This window comes from Gambusia affinis, linkage group LG20 (genome assembly GCF_019740435.1).
Source record: "Gambusia affinis linkage group LG20, SWU_Gaff_1.0, whole genome shotgun sequence".
Lineage (NCBI taxonomy): Eukaryota > Metazoa > Chordata > Actinopteri > Cyprinodontiformes > Poeciliidae > Gambusia > Gambusia affinis.
The window spans coordinates 17,824,860-17,848,775 of record NC_057887.1 but is presented as its reverse complement, the minus strand read 5'-3'; the positions used below and the strand labels follow the sequence as shown (position 1 = coordinate 17,848,775).

Here is a 23,916-nt window from a genome sequence, read left to right as displayed (position 1 = left end):
TAAACTTTAATATTATTTAATCTGAAACATTGCATTGTGGCATTGCTGAGTTGTTGGGTAAACCGTTGCACCAGTCGCAGGTATTTTTCAGCCTCCAAGAGTTATTTATTTATTTTTTTCAATTGCGAAGTAGTTTTTATACTGAATTTAAATTACACACAAAACGTGATTTGTGTAGTTGATTGTTTGCACTTTGTTTTAATGCACAACACACTTTTCAGATTTTACTTTGTAAAAAGAAATGGAAAGATCACACTGGAAAGATCAGATCATAAAGCAAAGGACAAAATTAAAATCTCCATAAATGGGAACTTAATATCTTGTTCTTGTACTTGATCCTGTACACACCAACCCAATAAAAGATACATTGTCCAGCAAATCTTTATTGAGTCTGAAAGACATTATTTCAATTGAATAAAGTTGATTTATATTGCACCAATTATGAAGAAATGTTATCTCAAGAGAGACAAACAGATCCAATTCATGTCCAGTTACATAAACACACAACATTCAGTTGCTCTGCTTTCTGTTTCTGATTGTGTCCTAAAATATTGTTTTTCTTTTAGCTGGTTGTTTTTCAAAATGCTGCTATTTTTTCCCCTTACTTTGGTTTTTTAAAAGACATTTCTGCTCTTTTTACCTTGTTAATGAAACATAACTACTGATTACATAGAAATGACCAATTTCTCAGTGAGACATTTTTAAAATGAGGCTGTGTTCAAAAATTTAAAGCAGATAACATCATCATTCGTTTACAATAAGCAGGGTAAAAACCTGTAAAAATATTTTCCAAATGGTTAGGCAACGTTCACACTGAAGCCTGAAGTGACCCAATTCCATTTTTTTTTCCCACACTTCCAAATATGTGCGACCTGTTTGATCTCCAGTGTGAACGGCTAACGATCTGAAAGTGTCCCGCATGCGCAGTAGTTGTCGCAAAAACGTCACACATAGAGAGCGTGCTCAGTGATTTGCCAACCGCCATGAAGTAGAAGAAGTACTCAGCGTTTGCGGAAGTAAACATGGATGCTAACGGTGGAACATAGCTTGCGTCTTTGAGGTTGTTTTACAACTGTACCCAGGATATTAACAACTTAATTGTCGCTTTAGTCTGCCAGGGTTGTTGTTTTTTTCCCCCCCGCTTGGGCGTATCAGGATGCTGAATAGTGAGGTATGTCGAGTATCAGTGACGTTCAAATCGGATGAATTCGACCTGGACGTTCGGTCACATTTGAATCGGATACGTATCGGATATCCAAGTGGCCTGGGTCGCATTCGAAAGAAATCCGACCTATGTTGTTCATACTGTCATGAAAAGATGAGATACAGGTCGCATGACGTGAAGAAAATCGGAGTTGGGTCACTTCAGGCTGCAGCGTAAACGCAGCCTTTGGTTAATCAGCAGCGGGTATTGTTATAGGGAGGAGTTACTGACATGTGGCTCTCCCCTCTGCTGCTCACTGAACACCGTCAGTCATGGAGAGAGAAATAAATAGTCCAAGAATGTGAAGAAGATTTAATCGAAACTGCAACAGGAACACAATTTCTATGCTGGAACTTCAGAAGTTTAAAGTAAGAAAAAACCCTTACTTATTTTCACTTTATTCATAAAACAAGCTTTTAGGGTTTAATGTACACGTGCCACATCATCGATTACATCTCCTTCATTTTGATAAACACATTTTATAAATTTTCATTATATTATTTCTTATTTTAAATTGCTGTACATATATTTATTTCTCAGATAAAAGGGAAACTGAACATGTTGCTGCAAAAGCTGAACCTGTGCTCAAAAATTTCACCCCAGAGATTCCAGTTTCTCATCAAACATCTGACTCAAGGCAAGACTACACTCCTTTACCTAATGTTGCAATTGTCTGTTGAATTTGTGTGAACAATATCACAGCAAAGTGGGACAACAACCATCAGATAAAAAAAAACAAACAAACAAAAAGAAAACGGCTAATTTAAATAATTAATTTATAAATCTGATTTATTAAGTTTGGTTTTTAGTTTTGTAAGATTTTGTTGGCTTAAGAAATGTTATATATAAATAATGATGATCTTGAACTTATTTATCAGTGGCAGTCTAAATGGTTTTAGCAGTATTTTCAGTATTTTAATCCTCAAAAGTACAACATGTCATTTTATTCTCTGTAAAAGAATATTGTGTAATGTACATATTTCAGAATATATTGAAATTTTCTAGAAGAAATACTAAGTGATGTTAAACTAGAAGATTAGAAAACATGTTTTTTCATAAAAATGGATATACAGACTGGTGCAGTTGCATTTAAATCATGCACCTTTATAAAAGCTCTTAAGGTTTTTGTGTCCACAGAAACATTTCTGATAAAGTATGCCCTGGGTTTGTGCCTGATCCCTGTCCTCATCCACTCAGGCGCCTCATTGGTGCAGAAAGATGTGTGGTGTCAGCAAAGGTTTTTTTGTCTGCTTGCACTGCTGATGTGGCAGTCACAAGGCCATTATTCCCAGTTTCCCTCGGATACAAAAAGATTTAAAACAAGACCTTCACTCTCCTAGTCTCATTCATGGAAAAGAGCGATACAACACAGTAAAGCATTCACAGCTTACAGAGTAAAGAAACTTTAGTGATAAATTGATAATTTTAAGTTTTTTTTAGTTTTGAATTAATATTAGTTTGATTGTATTAGTCATTCTAATAAAACCAGGTCCTTCAACTTGTCATTAATGGTGATATTATGGAACAAGGCAGCTAAAAGACTAGCAGAGAGCTAAGTCTGGAGTTTAAATCATGTCTTCATCATTGATAAAAATTCAGTAAATAAGCAAAATTGTTTCTGTATTTGATTTGAAAATTTTAGGTTTCCTTATTGTTTACAGAATTCAGTAATAGAGTCCATGGCAGCTCCTACGCACATCGCGGCGAACTGCGTAAGGCCAAGAGGATTGTGGTTAAACTAGGAAGCGCTGTGGTCACCCGTGGCGATGAATGTGGTCTGGCTCTGGGGCGACTGGCTTCAATTGTGGAGCAGGTGAGTCTCCAGTTACTAAAGTTACATTTCTTTACTATAAATTAGCATAAAATTCATTTTATGGTCTCTTTTTTTCATCAGAAACATATATTGATACCATTAAAACCTATCAAATGATATATATCGTTGATAGAAGGTATCAATTGTATTTTTAACTGGTTGTGTTGATATTCAGGTGGCCATGCTGCAGAATCAGGGCAGGGAGATGATGATCATCACCAGTGGAGCCGTGGCTTTTGGCAAGCAGAGGTTAAGACATGAGATCCTTCTGTCTCAAAGCGTCCGACAGGCGCTACATTCAGGAAATGGTCTGCATAAAGAGATGGTAAGGGAAATATTAGGAACATTGTGGAGCGTGTTAAAATTTAAAACTAGGATGTAATGCAAAGAAAGCTGAGATCCTTGTTTCTCCCTACATTCAGTGGGCAGTGCAGGTTGGTAGTAGCCACACAGGCACACCAGCTAGAAGGAAACAAACGCACCTAATAGAATACTTTCATTTTATTCATTCTATTGGCTGAGAGGTTGCCAGGAGACGGTACTTTTTTGTTCCAAGCACGAGCAGGAAATGATTTGTAAGCGAGCAAAGAGGTTAGCAAGCGCAGATTTGAGCTGAGCAGAGGCGAGTTTTGAGTGCGAGGAGAAAGGTTTGAGAAAGCACAGTGAATATTTGAAAGAAAGCAGAAAGTTTGAGTACAAGTAACTACTAGTTTTCAGAAGAAAGGCATGAAATCCTGCTTTCAAACTGAAAATGTGTGTTCTTGAATTATGGCAGAAAAATTCACCCATAAATCTACAATAAATTGAACTTTGCACACTAATTCTTGCTTTTACCAGCTGGGTGTCATTTTGGTTGCAGTTTGTCCCAGCACTGGAGGCCCGAGCCTGCGCTGCGGCTGGACAGAGCGGGCTAATGGCTCTGTATGAAGCCATGTTCACTCAGTACAGCACATGCACTGCACAGGTACTCAGATAACTTAATTCCTTGGCTCAAACATTTAAATAACTATTATTTCATTTGCCCCTTTTTTTCTCTTAAATCCTTTTTGTTTCCTCAGGTTCTTGTGACGAATCTGGATTTCCACGATGATGAGAAGAGGCAGAACCTCAACAGCACACTGCAGGAGCTTCTGCGCATGAACATCGTTCCCATCATCAACACCAATGATGCAGTGGTACCTCCACCAGAACCCAACAGCGACCTGCACGGGGTAAATCTACAGGCAGCATGGGGCAACCGATGGAAGTGCAACCATCTGTTGCCATAATACAGATGGAAAATAAATCAGTTATCAGTTGCAGTTCGTGTCTACTGCTCTGCTACTGTATATGCTGAATTCAAAAAGCAAAATAAACACAAACCAGCCTGAGGATCAACATAAATGATGTTGAATGTAGAGCAAATGTATAGTCATAAAAAAACCCAAACAACCAATGACCATGACACTTAGCACTCATTTTTGCAAAATTTTTTCAGATCATCCAGAGAGCTGATTCTTTCTCATGCTACTTTCTCTTCTGCTCAGTCTACAAATTAATTTTTTGCTGGAATTAAACTTGTAATGAATTTATCAAAATACTTATTTAAAATTAAATTACAAAAGAACTCTGTATTTTACCAAACATATAAAATATGCAGAGCTTTAATAAAATACAAAACTGTCTTAGAAAATCAAGTTATGAAAATAAGAATATTGCTTATTATTATTATTACTACTACTACTAATAATAATAATTCTTATTGATATAAAGATAATAATTATGATGCTAATGATATATTACTCATGATAATACATATAAATGTATATATGTACACATACAGCAGGGTTTACCCCAGTGTATTATATAGCCTGGTGGGCTGCCAGACTTATAATACACTTATATACAGATCGCTGTTGAAAAAAGAAACGGGATTATGGATTTTCATGTCAGCTGAAGCTGAGTTTGTGATCCGAGTCTGGATGTGAGATGAGTAAAGTGAACCGTAAAGAAATTAGGTCAACAAACATGATGATGAATTAAAGAAAATGCCACTTAAAATACTGGCTCATTGTAGCCAGTGGTCTGATTGCATGTTCCTGATTAAATTTAACTTGCATCAACTATAAAACTATAAAAATCTTTCTTTCAGGAATAATTCTGTCCTGCCAGTAAATATGCTAACATGAAAAGATTAGCATTTCCAGTGCTTCTTAAAAAATAAATATAATGTCTATATATATACAGTACAGACCAAAGAAAAACTGCAAACAACTTTGGAAAACAATTTACACAGTTGCTCAGTTCAATATGCCAGTTCCTCAATTCGGCATCCATCAAATGTGCACACGTACGAATGATTATAATAATGTCATATGTACATTACATGTGTACATGCAGATATGCATCTGACGTTGTATATGTGAGCATATGTACATTACATATGCAACTTCAGTGAGGTCATATGTACACATATGCCTCACATATGCATATGTACATATGGTTCAGATCAAAATGCAACTACGTACATGGTTATAAATGCTTGTATGTACAGACATCGGTTCATATCCAACTTTACGTTCTTAGCTCTACAGTGTGTGTAATGCACAGTATTTTCAGTATGGAAGTAATGCATATGTAATGTATTTTTCACTTAGGTTTATATGTACATGTATGTTGGCTACAACATACAATAATGCAACCTATATGATGTACACATGCATACGTAATGCAATTATAGGACTTCATTATGATATGTAATGTACATGTGTATCTCTTTGATCCATAGCTCTAATAAAACATAAATTGTAGTAGTAATAGCCATCCAGTTAGCCATATTGTATTAATGTTCGATCTTTTGATATTATCTCTTTGTTGTTATTTAGCTAAGAACCAAACATTACCTGGCTGAAATTATTATTATTATTATCTGATTATGAAGTTAAAATTATTCCAACAAAGGAGTTGATTGTTGACACCACCCATGAAGACAGGATTAGATCAAACCACTGTTTCCATCAGGAAGAAGATCTGGAGGTGGTTCCCAAAGAGCAAACTTCTGTTCAACTGGCACAACAGACTGGACAGTTGCTTTGAAGAGACAACAGTCTGAAGAAGTTTGGCTTTGATGAAGATGGCAATTGAGAGACACCTGACTTCTGGAGGGAGCTAAGATCTTCAAGGTTTGCAGCAAGATGCTGCAAATCTTCATAAGTAACAGTGGTCCCAACTGCTTTATCACCGCAGACAAACCTGGTCAAGTTTGCTTTGAAGCAATTCACTGAGTCTGCCCAGTAGAAGCTGGTAGGAGGGTGAACCGTCATCCATGAAGGCGTGGTCAAGACCACTGTGAACTAATGATCAGGCCAATCTTCCCAATGGCAGAATTGAAACATTTTTGGCGGTTCCTGATGTTTGTCTTTGACACAGTCTTAGAATGTTCTGAGTCTGAAGATCGGAACCGATCATCCTACTGTGTGGTTTGTTACGAGAACGTCGACACTCCAATCTAAAATTGGGCATTTTCAACATGTTGATTTCTGACCGACTATCGACGAACACCCCACGGCCCGGGATTGGGGACCACTGTTCTATAAGTTCTGTTGTTGAGAGCGCCTGGTTGGGGCTCTGTGGGAAGATTATGGCCAGATGGTTTCTTCATGCATTTGGTCTGGACCACGTTCTTCATGGGTAGTGTCTTGGGAACATAAAGCCAGTCATTTCAAGGCAGAAGTTGAGCTTCAGACTCAGAACATTTACTGTTTCTTTAAATTCAACTTTCCCCAGCCAGGGATGTTTGGTTCAAGGTCCGGGATGGATCAAAAGATATGAATCATATCGTGAACCAGCCTGATAAAGAAGGCTGGTTCTGTTCTTGTTCTATTCTGAGGACATCCTGTGGAACCGCTGGAGATGATAATGCAGAGAAGGAATCTTCATAGGATGAAGAAAATACTGACAATCCCAACCATCCTCTTCACAAGGCTGTTTTGGAAGGGAAGACCATCCATCCTCAGTCAGAGGCTTCTTCAAGTTCAGTGTGGTACAGACTGCTTCAGGAGTTCTTTCCTGTCAACAGCCACCGCCATCTTCAATGGCTCTTTGAAGAATCTTGATGAGCTATAACATTTAATTTTCTTTGGGATCAATAAAGTATTTTTGAATTTAAACTGAAACAGAAAATGTTACAGTGTAATTGAATTTAAAGTTAAGCTCTCAATGACTGGCTTTATGTTCCCAATAAATAAGCAATTCCACATGAAGAATATATAACAAATAAAAACATGAAGAAACCACCATAATACAGAATAATCCAGGGTAACCAAAATAAACAGAAACTTAAAAGCATTAACAAAAGTGACTCCCATATACTGTCGTTGTTTTGGTCAGAAATCACATGTTCCTCAGCCGGGGAAGTTTGCTCATGGCTACTGTCTTCTAATGCCATTTGGATCGAAGCAAAAAAATCTTCAGACTCCGCTGTCTCCTTTTCACAGCAAACATCCGCAACCGCCAATCTTCCCAAGGTTTGCTCATTGGGAAGATTGGCCAGATCATTCCCTTCAACAGTGGTCTGAACCACGTGCTCTTCATGGATGGTGTCCTCAATTGCCATCTTCATCAAAGCCAAACTTAGGGCTTCAGACTCAGCTGTTTCTTCAAAGCAAACTTCTGCAGTTTGCTGTGAAACTTCTGCAGCCGCAGAAGTTTGCTCTTTGGGAAGATTGGCCAGATCATTCCCTTCGACAGTGGTCTGAACCACGTGCTCTTCATGGGTGGTGTCCTCAATTGTCATCTTCATCAAAGCCAAACTTAGGGCTTCAGACTCAGCTGTGTCTTCACAGGAAACTGCAGAAGTTTGCTGTGAAACTTCTGCAGCCGCAGAAGTTTGCTCTTTGGGAAGATTGGCCAGATCATTCCCTTCGACAGTGGTCTTGACCACGCGCTCTTCATGGGTGGTTTCCTCAATTGCCATCTTCATCAAAGCCAAAATTAAGGTTTCAAACTCAGCTGTGTCTTCACAGCAAACTGCAGAAGTTTGCTGTGAAACTTCTGCAGCCGCAGAAGTTTGCTCTTTGGGAAGATTGGCCAGATCATTCCCTTCGACAGTGGTCTGAACCACGTGCTCTTCCTGGGTGGTGTCCTCAATTGACATCTTCATCAAAGCCAAACTTAGGGCTTCAGACTCAGCTGTTTCTTCAAAGCAAACTTCTGCAGTTTGCTGTGAAACCTCTGCGGCTGCAGAAGTTTGCTCTTTGGGAAGATTGGCCAGATCGTTCCCTGGGACAGTGGTCTGGACCACGCTGTCTTCATGGATGGTGTTGTCTAACGTCGTCTTCAAGGCAATAGTTGAGCTTTCAGACTCAGACTCCTTTTCACAACAAATTTCCCCAGCCAGGGATGTTTGGTTCAGAGCTGGGGATGGATCAAAGAGATACGAGTCAAAAAGATCGTAACCAGAGACGCAAACTTCGTCAACTGGGTGGCAAACCTCCCAAGCCGGGGAGGTTTGGTTCTGAGCTGGGGATGGATCAAAGAGATACGAGTCAAAAATATCGTACTCAGATGAAGCCCTCTCCTCCTGAACGCTCGTTCTATCTAAATTGCTACCGGGAAGTAGGTTGTCAAAAACCTTCCTCATCCCTGTTGTAGCCAAATACCCAAGGCCAAAACCAAGGGGAAAAATCATGGTGACCAAAATCTCTTCCATACTGAAAATACTTGCAAAACACACACTGTAGAGCTTCGAAGAACTAGTTGGATATGAACCGATGTCTGGAAATACAAGCATTTATAACCTCAGAAGTTCTTTGATCTGGAACCGCATGTCATAGATGAGGTCATAGCTACAATGACCTCACTGAAGTTCTGGGGGAATGTCTCGCTTCTGCTCGTTGCTATGGAAACGATCAGATCAGTTCTGCATGACCCAAGCTATTGACCGTGACACTTAATCATTCGAGGCGCCTTGATGGACGTCGGAATTGAGGAACTGGAGTATTGAACTGAGCAACTGAAATTGTTTTCCAAAGTTGTTTGGAGTTTTTCTTTTGGTCTGTACTGTATATATATAGACATTTATATATTTTTTTTAAGAAGCAGGACTGGAAGCGTCTTGTCTGCGGTTAGCATTTTACTAGCAAGACAGAATTATTTCTGAAAGAAAGATGGGTTTATAGTTTTTATAGTTGATGCACTGATCAGGGAACGTGCAAAAATCAGACCACTGGCTACAATGAGCCAGTATTATAAGTGGCATTTTCTTTAATTCATCATCATGTTTGTTGACCTAATTTCTTTACGGTTCACTTTACTCATCTCACATCCAGACTCAGATCACAAACTCAGCTGCAGCTGACATGAAAATCCTTAATCCCGTTTCTTTTTTTCAACAGCGATCTGTATTATAAGTGTATTATAAGTCTGGCAGCCCACCAGGCTTATAATACACTGGGGTAAACCCTGCTGTATGTGTACATATATACATATCTATGATGGAAGATTAATGTCTGGCCAACCGTTTCTGTCTTACTTTGGGCTAAATGTCCCTGAACTTTATCTTGCTTAAAGACCCAGTGACTAATTTAAAGTTTGCTTCTAGAGTCAAAGTTAATTTAAGGTTGGATTGTTTTCATTACAAAATTCTGCTACTTCAATGAAAAGATTACTTTTGTCTTATTTACTTGTCTTTATTAGTGTGTGCTGTGCTTCTCTCAAAAAATATCTAGATGAACTGAAAGTTTGTGAACATCAGCAGTTTTCTGGTTCATCAGGTGATCAGCATTAAGGACAACGACAGTCTGGCAGCGCGGCTGGCTGTGGAGATGAAGGCCGACCTGCTCATAATGCTTTCTGATGTTGAAGGTATGAATGTCACCTATAATAACGCAGTCTGACTTTGCAACTCTGTGTCACGTGGAAACAACAAATACAAATCAGAATTTTTTATTTTCTGTTCACCCTGATGATAGAAGATTACAAGTTTAACTGAAAGTTGGGATTTGAATTCTCTTATGTTCTGATTGGTTGTCACATAGAAACACATGGATCATCTTTAAAGCCTCAGAAATGCCTTAGAAATCTTTTTACATGTTGCTCTGGACAAAGCTTAGTAAATTTGTTTTTTTGTAATTAATTTAGATGTCTCTCAATTCTAAGAGTGAGTTCTAAAGTTCACTTTGCTATGGCGTCCAAATGCACATACAAGTATTTTTGTAAAACTTGCAGAGTTTGTACATATGTAGTAGTACTAGTGTGATATGCATTCATATTTTTCCTTTTTACTCTGATGAAAAATGAAAGATGAAATTCCATATTTACTGGTAAAATGTCTCTACTGAAACTTTATTTAACCCCCTGGGTTGAAATGGCAAGTTTCTGAGCTCCGACTGTTTCAGATTTATTGGTTTGGAAGAGTACTTTTTGAATTAGACCGTTTGTTTTTCAGGGCTTTACAATAGCCCACCTGGAACAAACGATGCTAAACTCATTGACATTTTCTACCCTGGAGACCAGCAGTCCATCACCTACGGGACAAAGTCCAGAGTTGGGATTGGAGGCATGGAGGCCAAGGTTTGTTACAAGTCTCTCTATCATTTGTAAGCATAAAATTATTAGCAGGTTATTTCTGCTTATGAGAAAATGGAACTGCTAAAAGTATTTTTTTTTTCTATGAGGAATTTAAGTGACCAGCTGCATTTCAAACAAGGAAAAAAAAAGTGTGGTGCTGAAGAGATCACATGGTTAAAACCAAAGGTGCTTTGGTTTATTCTGTGTTGTTTTATCTAACTCTTTGTTTTTGTCTTTCTTATGAGAAAGAAAAACTTGTTTAGCATTTGTGTAACTGTCTTGCAGGTTAAGGCAGCTCTTTGGGCGCTGCAAGGAGGCACCTCAGTGGTCATTGCAAACGGCACAAACCCCAAAGTAACCGGCCAAGTAATCACTGACATAGTGGAGGGGAAGAAAGTGGGAACCTTCTTCTCTGAGGTCAAACCTGCTGGTGTGTTTGAATAAAATCTAATCCAAGCCAATATCTGGTTTTCTTTGAGGTCTGATCTGTCGATTCTTGTTTAGTTTTTCCAGTGAAAGAGCAAATAAATATTTAGTTTGTTGTGTTAATAAGATTTTCTTCATTTATGCAATGCAGCATATATCCATGACCTTGTAGGAAAAAGGGAGTCCTAGTTTTGATCCAAAAGTGAGTAAAGCAGATGTGATATTTCAGCATTTGACCTGCCAATTACCAATCAGAAATGACAACAAGAAAATGGACTCCCAATTTCTGGCAGATTTCTTGGTGCATCTCAGGATCAGATCAGAGATTTTATACGACTGTCAGTCTGTCTCATTCTGGACTCTGTTCTTAGTTCCAGGTCCATCTGTGGAGGAGCAAACAGAAATGGCCAGAAACTCAGGAAGAATCCTGGCATCTCTTCATCCACACCAGGTGATGAATGGATCTCAATCAAAACATGTCATCTTGTTGTTTCTATATGCCACTTTGCAGGTTGTAAACCTTCATTATTTGTAATTTTACTTGCTTTCCTACCTTGTCAGCTACAGAGAAACTCTGAACTTTAGTAGACAGATCTGCCCCATGCTGAGCATGTACTCTGTCTGTGTTTTGTTATCTGCAATGTCAGAGAAGCGAGATCATCTGCCATCTAGCAGAGCTGCTGACGGAAAGGAAAAATGAAATTCTGGCTGCAAACAAGATGGACATGAAGATGGCTGTCAGCGCAGGTAACAGGACCATTTAGAAAAGACGGGGCCGACCAAGAGCTCACATTGAAGTAAAAATTTAAGTCTCTACATATCTGTTCTTCTTGCTGTCCAAAATAATTCTAGATATATTCATTTAGAGTCAACAGGTTTTCATCAAATTTGTCAGGTCCTGTTTTTTTACCTTATTTATTATAGTTTTTTTGCACCTTCCAACAGGACAACATGCCTGTGGTGCTCTATATCTATTTATGTGAGCATACTTCATCTGTTTTTTTTTTCAGTTTTCTCTGACGTAGCCTAGTTTTTTGTGCTGGTTTAAAGCAATACAGTGACTCTACAGTGGAAAACTCAACCAGCTCTTCCAAGCCTATTTCAGTTCATCTTGGCAAAATTATCAGTAAAGGAATCGACTGAAGCATCAATGTAGCGGCACCTTTACTTTGGCTTACAGTGGACAACTGTCTCGTAGCGGCTCTGTGAAAAAACGTGGTTTTATTTGTTGGCTTTCATACCAGAAAAGAAATCTTTCCAATAAACACATCTTCAGTTTCTAGCAGGTTTTATCCTTGTAAAATCCAGTGTATTTTGGTAGCATATTGGAGTTTGTGCATGAAACATTCTGTCTGTCAGCCAAAGTGTCTGTATTGTGCCATACAGCCACCAAATTCAACATTTAATTTTGATGCAAAAATTTGAAAAACTTCAGCCGTATGAAATCAAACTCTTGAACCAACAACTTTCCTAACCTCACCACAGTTTCCCTTCTCCGCATGATTTGACCTTTGACCAGGACGTTTGCCTTCAGCCATGTTGAAGCGTCTCAGCCTGTCATCGGGTAAGCTAAGCAGTTTAGCTGTTGGTCTGCGTCAGATCGCCATGGCGGCTCAGGACAGCGTTGGGCGTGTGGTGCGAAGAACAAGGGTGGCTCCCGGTTTAGAGCTGGAGCAGGTCACTGTTCCCATCGGGGTTCTTCTGGTCATCTTTGAAGCCCGTCCTGACTGCTTGCCACAGGTAAAGTTATAGGGCAAAGTTGAGTGACTACTTAAACAATGTGGAAAGACAAAAAGGTGTGAGGTCCAGACTTGTTTCTCTGTTGCAAGCAAGCAATCTGATCTGTATTCTGATATTCTTAAAGTGTCAAAGGCCTGTTTTTGGAATGTTACACCTTTTTTCTTCATCAAGGTCTCTGCTCTGGCAATAGCCAGTGGGAATGCTCTTCTCTTGAAGGGTGGCAAAGAAGCTGCCAACACCAACCGTGTCCTGCACCAGCTCACTCAGGAAGCACTTTCTCAGCATGGAGTCAGAGAGGCGGTACAGATGGTAAAACTGTTTCTATTCATCTATTGATGGCAAATTAATATTTTTTGGAAAATGTAGAGTAATCTGACAACATTTTAAAACAAAGGAGTTGGAAAAGATTTGCATGGCACTATAAACGTTTGTCTTCTGGTGCTCCTTTCCAGGTGAACACTCATGAGGAAGTAGAGGATCTTTGCCGACTGGACAAGATGATTGACTTGATCGTCCCCCGAGGTTCGTCACAGCTGGTGCGGGACATTCAGCGAGCAGCCAAGGGCATCCCAGTCCTGGGCCACAGTGAGGGAATCTGCCACGTCTATGTCGATGCAGACGCTGATGTTGATAAAGTCATAAAAATCGGTCTGTAAATTCAGCTCACAAAGTCTAAAATTCATGTGCCTGTTTCATTTTTATTCTCCCAAACTTATTATACTGTTTGGAACAGTAATATATTCAGGTGTAATATATTCAGAGTTTAGTGCACCTGAAATGCAGTCTCCCCATCTTTTTTTTCCCAATCAGTGAGAGACTCCAAGTGTGACTACCCAGCTGCATGCAATTCAATGGAAACTTTGCTAATTCACAGAGAAATCCTCAGGACTCCAATGTTTGACAAGATAATTGAAATGTTGCGCATTGAACAGGTAAGAGAAATATTATAATTCCTATAGAAAACCTGTGGGGTGAACTGAAGAAATCGTAGGTTACCACTTAGGACAATCCAATGGAGTACTAAAACTGGTGTTTCTGGTAAAAACATGTATTTTTGACGTGTTTTTTTTAAAATATACTTACATTAAAAGTTGAGTATTTTGTTGGAGGGTATTGTAAAGATAAAGATACACATATATTCTATAAAGTCTCCCTTAAGGGTGCCTTTTTCATATTTGCAAATAGAAAGGGTCTTTGGTAATGTCAATGTTGTGCCTACTCTAATTCTAATAGGCGCCAACAGACAAATTTAACTGACAGAAATCAAATTCGAAGGACTTTTCATATCTGGAAGGGAACAATTCATGTTTAAATATTAGGTGAATGAATAAATTCAGTCTCTAGACATTTGTGCTTCTGGCTTTTATATTATATGTAGCTCACATTTGCAAAAATAAATGTAGCACAACCTGATTTCTTAAAGTACTTTATTCAAAAATTGACCAAAAACTAACTAGTTCTAGTGAAGTAATGTTTTGTGTGGTTTCATCAGGTGAAGATTCATTCAGGCCCACGCTTTGCTTCCTACCTGACCTTCAGTCCGTCAGAAGCCAGCTCCCTACGCACAGAGTACAGCGACTTGGAGTGTTGCTTGGAGGTGGTGGACGGGTTGGAGGAGGCTGTGGAGCATATACACAAGTACGGAAGCTCCCACACCGACGTTATCGTCACAGAAAACAGTGAGTGGAGCAGTGATTTTACTGTTACGTGTATTTTACGTGAGCATGACTAGGTAAAGCTACACTAGCTCTTCAAGAAGGGAATATTCCTTTGTAGCTAATGAATAAACTCTCCCTTACATGTCACTTAATGAGCAGTGACTATTTCTTGTTAGGATGAGTGCACACCTTCACTGTGTGGGTCCAACATTGGATATTCTGATCTGAATATTTTAGTTCGTTATAACAAAAGTAGCTGCATTTTTCTTTTAGGCAACAACAAAGTGCTAAGCACACATTTCTACTTTGATGATCAACTGACGGAGTGGAGGATGAATTGCTGCCATCTAGTGGCCAGGAAACATGCTGCGCTCCAACTGACCCTTATTTCATTGCTTTCAGTATAAAGATGATAAATTAGACTGCCAGTAAAAACTTCTACTTCATAAATTGATTTGTTACTAAGAATTGTATATTTTAAATATTTATTTCTGTTCATTTTTATTTAAAATAATTCTGGATTACAGCTAATGAAAACCCAAACTCACTTTCTGATAAATCTACAAAAACGCATAAAACCAATAAAATGTTATAATTTCTATTTTAATGTGAAAATAGTTCTCTCCTGAAAAGTTAACCCATGTGCTGTACAGTATATGTCATCAGTGATTGCTGAAACGTCACACTAGACCTCAAACAAATTGGATTCTGTGCATCTTCATTTTGCCTCCTGTTTGTTGGACTCTGATTTCCAAATGATTTGGACTACTAACTAACAGCATGGCTCTATTTTTCACCTTTCTGTTCCAAAACATTACTCTTAAGGTTGTGGTTGTTACAGTTGCCTGCGCACACTTCTTCCTTCCACTAAACTTCCTATTTCTATGCTTAAATGCCAATCTCTATGACCAATCACCTTGTTTAACAACAGCAAGAATGTAAGTTGAGTAATTTAGTTTATTAGTCAGACATAAACAAACTACATCACTCTGTGTATATAATATACTAAATTTAATTTAGTTACTGGAAAAAAAGTATTTTAAGAATATTAAAATTTATTAAGATGCATTTATACTATAATAAACTCACAAAGATTTGGTGTCTAACAGTAAGCTGGATCAAATCAGTCATTTACGTTACGGTCATGAGATGCTTGTGGCAAATTTACAGTTAAGTTGGCTTTAAATACTATTTAAAATTTTATTAAATTCTACAGATTTTGCTGCTTGCTTTCACCAAAATGAGCTTTCTGTGTTAAAAACTAATGTGCTGCAGCAGTAGGGTCTACTTTTAGTTACTGTCCATAATTTTTTACATGGTTCTTTTCATAATTGTCGCGATACCATAAAGTGCAGCTTTATGCATGTTAGTGAATTCAGTGTTTTACCTGAAATATGTGTGATATCCTCTGCTTAGAAGTTAAAATCCAGGATGTAGGGTTGTTTCAGTAAATGTTCATATTTTTTCCAGAGGAGACGGCTGAACGGTTTCTGCAGCAACTGGACAGTGCTTGTGTTTTCTGGAATGCCAGCTCTCGTTTTGCTGATGGTTATCGCTTTGGACTTGGTTAGTAACTTTTAATCTTTTACAAATTCAAGTGTTTTCTAATCAGAAGGCTTGTTTGGAATTGTGGGAAGGATGGTTTAATTTTTTTTAGCTTATGCAAAATTTTCTAATTGCTTTAAATTGTCACTCTGCAATATTTTTCAGCATTTTGTTAAACTCTTTAAACATTTTATTATGTAAACATCAGATGCTTACTAACTGGAGTTTAAGAATTTTGTTCTCACTTAAACCTCAAATAGCTAAATGCCATGAATTTAAGTGGTAGTTCACTTAAAACTGCCGAATCAGAACCTTTCTTGACCCATTTTTAAAATATAATTTGTTGAGCACATAATGAAAATAAAACAAGTGATGATAAATCGCAACTATGTACTCCTATGTTATAAAAACTATGAAGAAAAACCTAAATATTAAAGAAAAAAATTGTAGGAACCTTTTACTACTAACTGCTGTGAAAGGTTGTACCAGCTCCTGAAGACATTGCCTTTCCATGTTGACTTCAACTTTGAAATGTGTTTTTGTAGATTTGGTTTTTTAACCATTTCTGACCCAAGTTTCAAATCTCCATCTGGATATTTTTGCTTTTTTTAATTGTATGCAGTTCTTTAAATGTCCTCTGAGTAAATGTATTTGCCCTTTTCTCCATAACAACAGGAACTTTCAACATCAAGCAAGTTATTTTTCCAATTTATTGTCTATTAAAAAAACTTTTTCCACTCCCTGCTACGGCGGGAGTGAAATTACCATAATAACTTCAATATTGGCTGGAAAGTCTCCCTTTTCGGAAACCGTTGGAATTTTTCAGATAGCGCAGCGTGTGGTGGAATTATGGTACTGCAAATTTAGCTAGATTGTCACCGACACGTTCGGTCCGGAAGAGTTGAACTGGCAAAGATCAGATCAGTGACCTAATACTTAAAACTGCAAAGCATTGACAAAAAGTGTAAATTTCCTCCTGCTGCTGTCATTCCATTAGTACAGTTTGTTTTGTTGTCGTTGTGTTTGTTTTGGTGTACAGGAGCAGAGGTCGGCATTAGCACAGCCCGTATTCATGCCCGGGGCCCTGTGGGCCTTGAGGGACTCCTCACCACCAAGTGGGTCCTGAGAGGTGATGGTCACACGGTGGCTGATTTCTCTGAGAGTGGCAGCAGGAAGTATCTCCATGAAAACATCCCTGTTGAGCAGAATTTAACTGGACACTAGCGTTCATGTTAGCTTCGATCGTGTGTCCTCTCTCAAAAGCTCTAATTGATGTTTTATAAGCCGCTTACTAAAACTGTAATATTTATTTTTTTGTTCACATAATTCTCATTCAATGACAGAGTTTATAAACGTTTTATTTTTTTCTGTTAATTCCATGATAATTTAGCAGCAGGCTAAATTACCAAATGCCTAAATGAAGGATTATTTTTGGAGTGCCACAAGGTTCAGTGACTGGGCCAATTCTCTTTAGTATACATAATGTTCTTCCACTGGCTAAAATCATTAAATACATTTAAATATAGCTGGTGACTTTCAGCTACATTTATCCAATCAGTTAAATAGATTATAGGCATGTCTTAAAAACATAAAAACTGGAATGACATTAAACTTTCTGCTTTAAAATCTTCTTTTAAAAGACAGAATTTCTCAGATTAGATTATTTGGAAAAATAAACTACTTGGTTTATTTTTATGGCCTCCGATAATAAAGTAAATAATAATAGTTATATAGTTGAGCAGACCATGTAATTTTAATATCTTATTAAACAAGTTTCTGGGATTTCTTGCTTTCATATTCAGAATGTCCCAAAATGAAATTCACTGAAGCTGAAAAACTAGTCCATGCATTTGTTCCAGGCTGGACCACAATAATTGTTTACTATCAGGACATCCACAATGTGCTGTTAAAAGCTTCAGCTGATCCAAAATGTTGAAAAGAGAGTTCATATTTCTTCTATTTTAGCTTCTGTTCATTGGCACTATGTTAAACCTGGAATATAATTCAAGATTCTCCATATATGTAATAATCAAGCTTTGCCATGCATCAGAAATCTTTTATTTGTTTCTAACAGAGGACTTTGCCCTCAGACTGCAGGTTTACTGCTGGTTCCTAAAAGTGGAATGGGAGGCAGTTCCTTTAGGATCCTCTCCTGATATTTAAAAGAAAAGGTTGTTTTATACAAATACAAAGACAACATGTTCAAATTAAATGACACAATTATGAATAGATTTAGTGAGATTTTTATGTTAAGACATTTGAAAATGTTTTAAACTTCCAGAGAAGAAGGAGAGGGGGATAGTAATGTGAAATCAGAGGATTTTTAGTCACATTTGGCTTCATTTTTCTGTTCCACATGTTGCTGTGGAACAGCTACCTGTAGTGATTGTGTTTGCTTTCCTCGTTATTCAACCAGCTGCAAAGAAAATTTTCCTAAAAAGACAGTAATAAAGTGAATGCTGTGAAACAAGAAACATTTTGTCTGCTTTAATTTTCAGACTCTCATTTCTGGGTCCAGCTGCACATTTCCATGCAAATATTCTTTTACTTGCTTTGTTTCCAGTGTAAGAATTCATGTTTTGGAATTTCTTTAAGCAATTTTGGAAAAATTAGACACTGGATAATTTCAGGTGTGACAAATCTGATTTAAGCTTTACAAACTGGTTGTTTTTACATGTCTTTTTTAAAATAAAATACCGTGTCAAGGATAAATAATCATGGATTTTTTTCACATTTATTTTTTTATTTATTTGCTGTTGCCAGCTGTGCTCATTTTTGAATATTGTGCTGCTTTCCTGCTTGTTCCTCATGGTGCCCAGAGCCTCTGTCAGAGCTGGGAAGGCTAACTGACAAGCATTCCTCTTTAAAGCTGCAGGGCTGAATCAGACTGCTAAGTGAAGCTATGCAACGCTTCAGCTCCTGAGCTCCTTTGTGATGTCTCCGCGATGCACGTTTAAGGTTTGGTTTTTGGTTCTTTAATGAGAGTAATGTAGAATAAAAAAAAATAAAATAAAAAAAAGTTGAGGATGAATATTTGGGGTTTCTTTTTCCTACTTTCTTTGATTTCCTTTTGTTCCTGCTGTTGAAGTGTTGAGGATTTTTACATGTATGCTCATTGCTGTCCTGGATCTAGTCTTTCTACTTTTACAAAGAACACAAATTAACGCGAAGAAGGGGGAAGAGAAGTCATGCTGATCAGAAAAACAGATGTCTAAAAGGGGGCCTTTTTAAAGTTGCCCATAGGGAAATTTGCGTTGCTGGAAGTGGGGCAAAGGAAGATGGAAGACAATACTACAGAGGTTTAATTATCCAGCCATCAGAAATGAAAAGAGAGAAGAGGAGAACTGAGACTAATAATGGAATCACAGACTTATGTTCTGGGTTTCTTCTGTTTCTACCCCCATCTTTCTCTCTTTTCTATCATCTAAAGAATTCATTCTCCAAAATGCACTACTTACCCTTCAATCAGCTTCCTGTCATAAGTCCAAAGGGTTCAGAGATGAAGAAGAGGAGAAAAGTCGGATCTCACTTTTTTTTTGGCCTTTTTATGTGCGAAGTGATTGAAAACATCATGACTGGAGGTAGAAAAGGAACAATGCAGGGACAATGAGGATTAGCTCTTTGGTGCATTGTGTTTTATTTTACCTAATCTAATGAATCAAAGTTAGCTGCAGATCCAGCTGATGCAGTTTAGGTGTGAGTGCATACATTTAGTGTTTTCAGCACAAAACCCTGTGATGTATTTTGAAATGGAATAAAAAATAAATCACTTTTTATTAGCAGTAAGATCATTTAAACAATGAGTCATAGCCTTTGTTTTCCAGAAAGTGTCTTTAGAGTGTTTCTATGATTGTATAACATAAAATTCAGCAGATAATATATAGAATGGATGTAAGACGTGTGCAGTGATTTCAAAACTTTCCCCAGCTTTACTGGAACATATGGACAATTCACCAGACAACCAAAGAAAACGTAACAAAGAAAACAAAATGGAAAAGTTTGTTTGTTGCAAATGAATTGTTGAGCAACTTTTGGATTTAAATTCACACCTGCCATGAATAATATTAAATCTGATTAACTGGAAATAAAGTTAAGCTATTGTATTAGATTTTTTCTGACATCTCTAAAGGTATAAGACAGAACAAGGGCACATAAAATCCATCCATCCATTTTCTGAACATCCTTGTCATTAGAGGGGTCAGGAGAGGTGCTGGTGCCGATCCCCAGCTAACAACATAAAATCCATCTAGTTATTTTTCTTTTTTATCCATGAATGCATAAGTACTTGTCCATGCACTGTAGTTCCTTTATCCTTATTCTAATGTCCCTTAAAATTGATCTATTTATACTAAATGTCTGTATGCTGAGCCCCTGTGAATCACAGTCAAATTCCTCATCAACTAATTTAATTAATATCATAAACCACTGTCTCACGTCTGCTTAAAGAACCTCACAGTTTTGTCTCTGGACATCCTCTGTCATCTTTAACCATCGGTGCCCCAAGAACCCGGCACAACCGTTCCCCTGCTGAACCCTGTTGACGTTTTTCTGTCCACTGGGCGTTGTTGTTCGAGGATGTAAAAAAAAAAACACCATCGGCAAATCACTGCACTTCTTTAATTGAACATTACTCAAGGCCAAAACTCATATTACTTGTTTAGCTTGATCTTAAGGCACTCAAGTGCTTTCCCTGCTGGGCTTCAAATTTTTTAAATCAATAATTAATGGTCAAAGTTACTTATTCATGTGTATCTTCTCCAATTACGCGGCGTCTAATTAACAATTTCAATAATTGATATTTATTTCTGAAAGGGTTGAGTATCTGGGTGTGATGAAAAATGCATGAGCGGAGGATGTGGATGGGGTTTTGTTTTTTGTTCTGAGAGAGCTTGATGCTTGGGGCTAATAACAGGCCACTTTGACTCTGGCTCTTTGAATTGGCACTGGTCTTGTGATGATCTAACACGGGCAACTTTCATGGACCCGAAGCTCTCACTCTGTACCATGTGATCTCATAAAGACTCCAACATGCCCATCCTCAGATTCTCTTCTTTTTGTCTTTAAGAGCAAACTTCAAAGAATAAGCTTCTGTTTCCTTGATAATTTCTCTCTGTGTTTGTGTAATGACACTATAGACCATTGCAAACTCTCGGTCTTCCAAGGACCTCAATGGTTGCTCTTTATGTTTGCATCCACATTTGCTTTTAGAGTTTAAGAGAAGATCATCTGACAATAACAGCTGTGATGGAGAACGAAAAATTGAAAAGTCCCTTTTGTTGATTTTCATTAAGTTTTCATTTATTGTGATTTCAGTAGGACAGAAGGTTCAGGACCTGCGGGCAAAATCTTTTTCTTGATGGGACAACCAAAGGGAAAAAGATTAATATTCTGTGTGAGCTTTGTTTGAGCACTGAGTTGGAGAACAACTTCAATGTAAAGCGACCAAGCAAAGCCAAAAGGCCACCTCAGATAGATCAAATCTCCATCATTAAAGTGTTTGACTGCAGGTTTGTAGACCACACAGCTGAGACCACGCTCCAACAGAGCTGGCACCTGAGAAACAAAAGGGGAAGGGTTAAAGAGTGGGGCTCAGAGAGGGTAAAAAAAGAAAAATGAACTATAAATCAGTTGAGCTCTGTGACACGTCTCAGAGAGCCGAAGGTAGCGCTGGTGCTTCCCCACTCGCTGTGCCTTCTGTACTCTCCTGGACGCAAGAAGTACTGGCGCCCCCTGTAGTTGGTGTGTTCATGCAGCATCCAGTAGCCCTCCATGACATTGACAGAGGAGATGTCACGGGTGTGGAAGCGCTCGTTGAGATCTGGGCAGTCTTCCACCAGCTCTAGATTTTGTCCGGCAAAGTCAGAACGCTCAAAGATCTTCATCCTGTAGTTGCCCTTGTACTGCAGAGGAAAGAGTGACAGTTTCAGTGCTGCACGATTAGGGAAAACTTTACCGCTAACAGGATCGAGTAGCTATTAAAAACTCACAGGAGGCACCATACGGCATGAGCGGATGCAGTCATTGAACCCGGCCCAACGCTGGTAGTCGGGATACTCTCCCTTGTGCAGCATGTACTGGTAGCCAGAGTAGTTGGGCTTCTCGTAGGCCACCCAACAGCCGCTGTCGACCTTTATGGAGTTGCAGCGGCTAAAGAAGCTTTGCATCTCAGGGCAGTCGCTGCTGCACTCATAGTTACGGCCCTGGAAGTTTCTGTCTTCATAGAAGATAATCTGCATTCAAAAGACAGTCGGTCATTAAAGTATCACCACCGTTCTCCAAGCTCTCTCTGGTTGTTCATAAAATACCAATAAATTCTCCAAGACCAATACTCCAAGACCAATAAACAGCCAATGAAGCATTTCATAAAAAATATGTGTTGGAAATTGCAAATTCTGAAGGGTTAAACTCATCAGTGCCCATCACTGACATGGTTTTTGTTTTCTATTTTTTGGATCACTAATAATGAAGAATCTACCCCTGGCTGAAACGCAGTGATCTGTTCTGTCCGACCCAATGAGTGTTAACAGTTAAAAGTACAGGAGCATCTCAATAATTAAAGTATCCCCTTACATCTAAAGTATTTCAGCAATTTGAAGAAAAAAGTGAAGTCCATACAGACTCAACACACAAATAGTGATATATCTCAAGCATGCAAATATGTTCCCTTATTTATAAAGAAAACCGAAAATTCAGTTTCCTCAGTTAATCTAAATATTGCTAAATACAAAAATGTATCCTACACAGTCATGGGAAAGACTGCTGAACTATGAGTCATACATTAGTCATGACATCATCCACAAACAATCTGCCAAAACCCCCCCCAAAAAAACCCAGACTCTTCACAGAGCGTACTAAGTGCATTAATGGAAAGTGGAGTGTAAGGAAAAGGTGTGGCATGTGCAATGCAACAGCGAGAACTGCAGGGTTGGCATAAGTCTGACTTTATGGTTCGAAGCCCAATTTTAAGATAAAAGTAAATACTTAATCTTGTTTGGATATCAAGTTTCCAAGTCTTGGTAGGTAATACGGTATTTTCAAGAAAAAGACCAGAGTCATCAGACCACAAGACATGTGATTAAGGGTGTTATGAAAGCAATCTGGGGTTCTTGAATACTTCATGGTTAGGGTTGAATACTTCAGCAGAGCCATAGGCTGATCACCGCCATGCAACACGTCACACTACGTCACGTGTTGTGTGACGTTTCATAGAGTCACATAACGTGACTCTATGAAACGTCACACAACACCACTGCAGTAATTCATGCAGATTAAAAGGTTGCATTTCCTGCCATTCATAACCATTCAAATATATCACTCCATGTAAAGAATCTGATATTTCACTGAATTGATTTAATCTTTTCAACAAAATTCTCAGTTTACTTCTACAGTACTTTGTGAAAAAGAGAGAATGATTTTAGTCCTTTAGCAATAAGTGGATAGGTTCTCTTCATTGAATGATTTTTAAACCTGTACTATTCTGATTCAGGTTTGAAAAATCAGGTTAATTATTGATTTTTTTTTTATGACTAAGTTGTAAAAGTTTTGTAAAGACTGGCAGGTGAATAAAAATGAGCACATAAAGTGCCTGAAGGAAAGTTGAATAGAAAATCAAAGATTCAATTAAATGGAGAATGAAAATCTGATTCCGAGTTGAAAATAAGAAAGTTATATTTAATACAATCCCCAAAAGTAGAAACTGGTATTTTGCTACTTGTTTTTGCATTTTAATTTCCATTCTTTTACTTTATATATTGGTAGTTTACATTGCAGCTTTTCTTATTCCTAACTTATTGATCGGTATATATCCGCAATTTCATTTCACTTGTGATTACTCAAAACCACAAACTACAAATCAAGTATTTGCATTTCAGTAACTCTACCGAACTTAAAAACTCAAGCTTACCTTGCCCATTGTGACTTTGTTCAGTTAAGTTCAGACCAGATCGGGTGCAAAGCTTCTGACCGGTCCTCTTTATAGATCC

General features: G+C 38.1%; 2 protein-coding genes across 4 annotated transcripts; one reads left to right on the top strand and one right to left on the bottom strand.

Moving 5' to 3' along the window:
* Nucleotides 1-1,165: 1,165 nt before the first annotated feature.
* On the top strand, nt 1,166-18,880 carry aldh18a1 (aldehyde dehydrogenase 18 family, member A1). Of its 3 annotated transcripts, XM_044102933.1 has the most exons (18): nt 1,166-1,572; nt 1,745-1,841; nt 2,866-3,017; nt 3,193-3,342; nt 3,877-3,981; nt 4,076-4,228; nt 9,770-9,860; nt 10,444-10,568; nt 10,851-10,995; nt 11,363-11,442; nt 11,639-11,738; nt 12,511-12,731; nt 12,903-13,040; nt 13,184-13,379; nt 13,542-13,663; nt 14,224-14,410; nt 15,860-15,955; nt 16,974-18,880. In XM_044102933.1, the coding sequence occupies exons 1-18, from the start codon at nt 1,549-1,551 to the stop codon at nt 17,156-17,158; spliced, it is 2,367 nt and encodes a 788-aa protein (XP_043958868.1). In that variant the 5' UTR covers nt 1,166-1,548; the 3' UTR covers nt 17,159-18,880. The 3 variants fall into 3 exon arrangements, with proteins under 3 accessions (XP_043958868.1, XP_043958870.1, XP_043958869.1); XM_044102935.1 differs by lacking the exons at nt 1,166-1,572; nt 1,745-1,841; nt 2,866-3,017; nt 3,193-3,342 and adding an exon at nt 3,580-3,664; XM_044102934.1 differs by lacking the exons at nt 1,166-1,572; nt 1,745-1,841; nt 2,866-3,017; nt 3,193-3,342 and adding an exon at nt 3,680-3,770.
* Nucleotides 18,881-21,210: 2,330 nt separating this feature from the next.
* crygmx (crystallin, gamma MX) lies at nt 21,211-23,876 on the bottom strand. Its single transcript, XM_044102166.1, has 3 exons — nt 23,838-23,876; nt 21,922-22,164; nt 21,211-21,834 (listed from the first exon to the last, which is right to left on the bottom strand). Exons 1-3 carry the CDS (start codon nt 23,844-23,846, stop codon nt 21,559-21,561), a joined length of 528 nt encoding a protein of 175 aa, XP_043958101.1. The 5' UTR covers nt 23,847-23,876; the 3' UTR covers nt 21,211-21,558.
* Between the last annotated feature and the right edge of the window lie 40 nt (nt 23,877-23,916).

What these genes read in the sequence shown, in the direction of transcription:
- crygmx (XM_044102166.1), bottom strand. An exon ending in CATGCCGTATGGTGCCTCCT is followed by an intron (nt 21,835 to 21,921) that starts GTGAGTTTTTAA and finishes TTTCCTCTGCAG; the next exon opens with TACAAGGGCAACTACAGGAT.
- aldh18a1 (XM_044102933.1), top strand. Translation starts at nt 1,549, where the DNA reads ATGCTGGAACTTCAGAAGTTTAAA. An exon ending in CATCAAACATCTGACTCAAG is followed by an intron (nt 1,842 to 2,865) that starts GCAAGACTACAC and finishes TATTGTTTACAG; the next exon opens with AATTCAGTAATAGAGTCCAT. An exon ending in GAAGATGGCTGTCAGCGCAG is followed by an intron (nt 11,739 to 12,510) that starts GTAACAGGACCA and finishes ACCTTTGACCAG; the next exon opens with GACGTTTGCCTTCAGCCATG.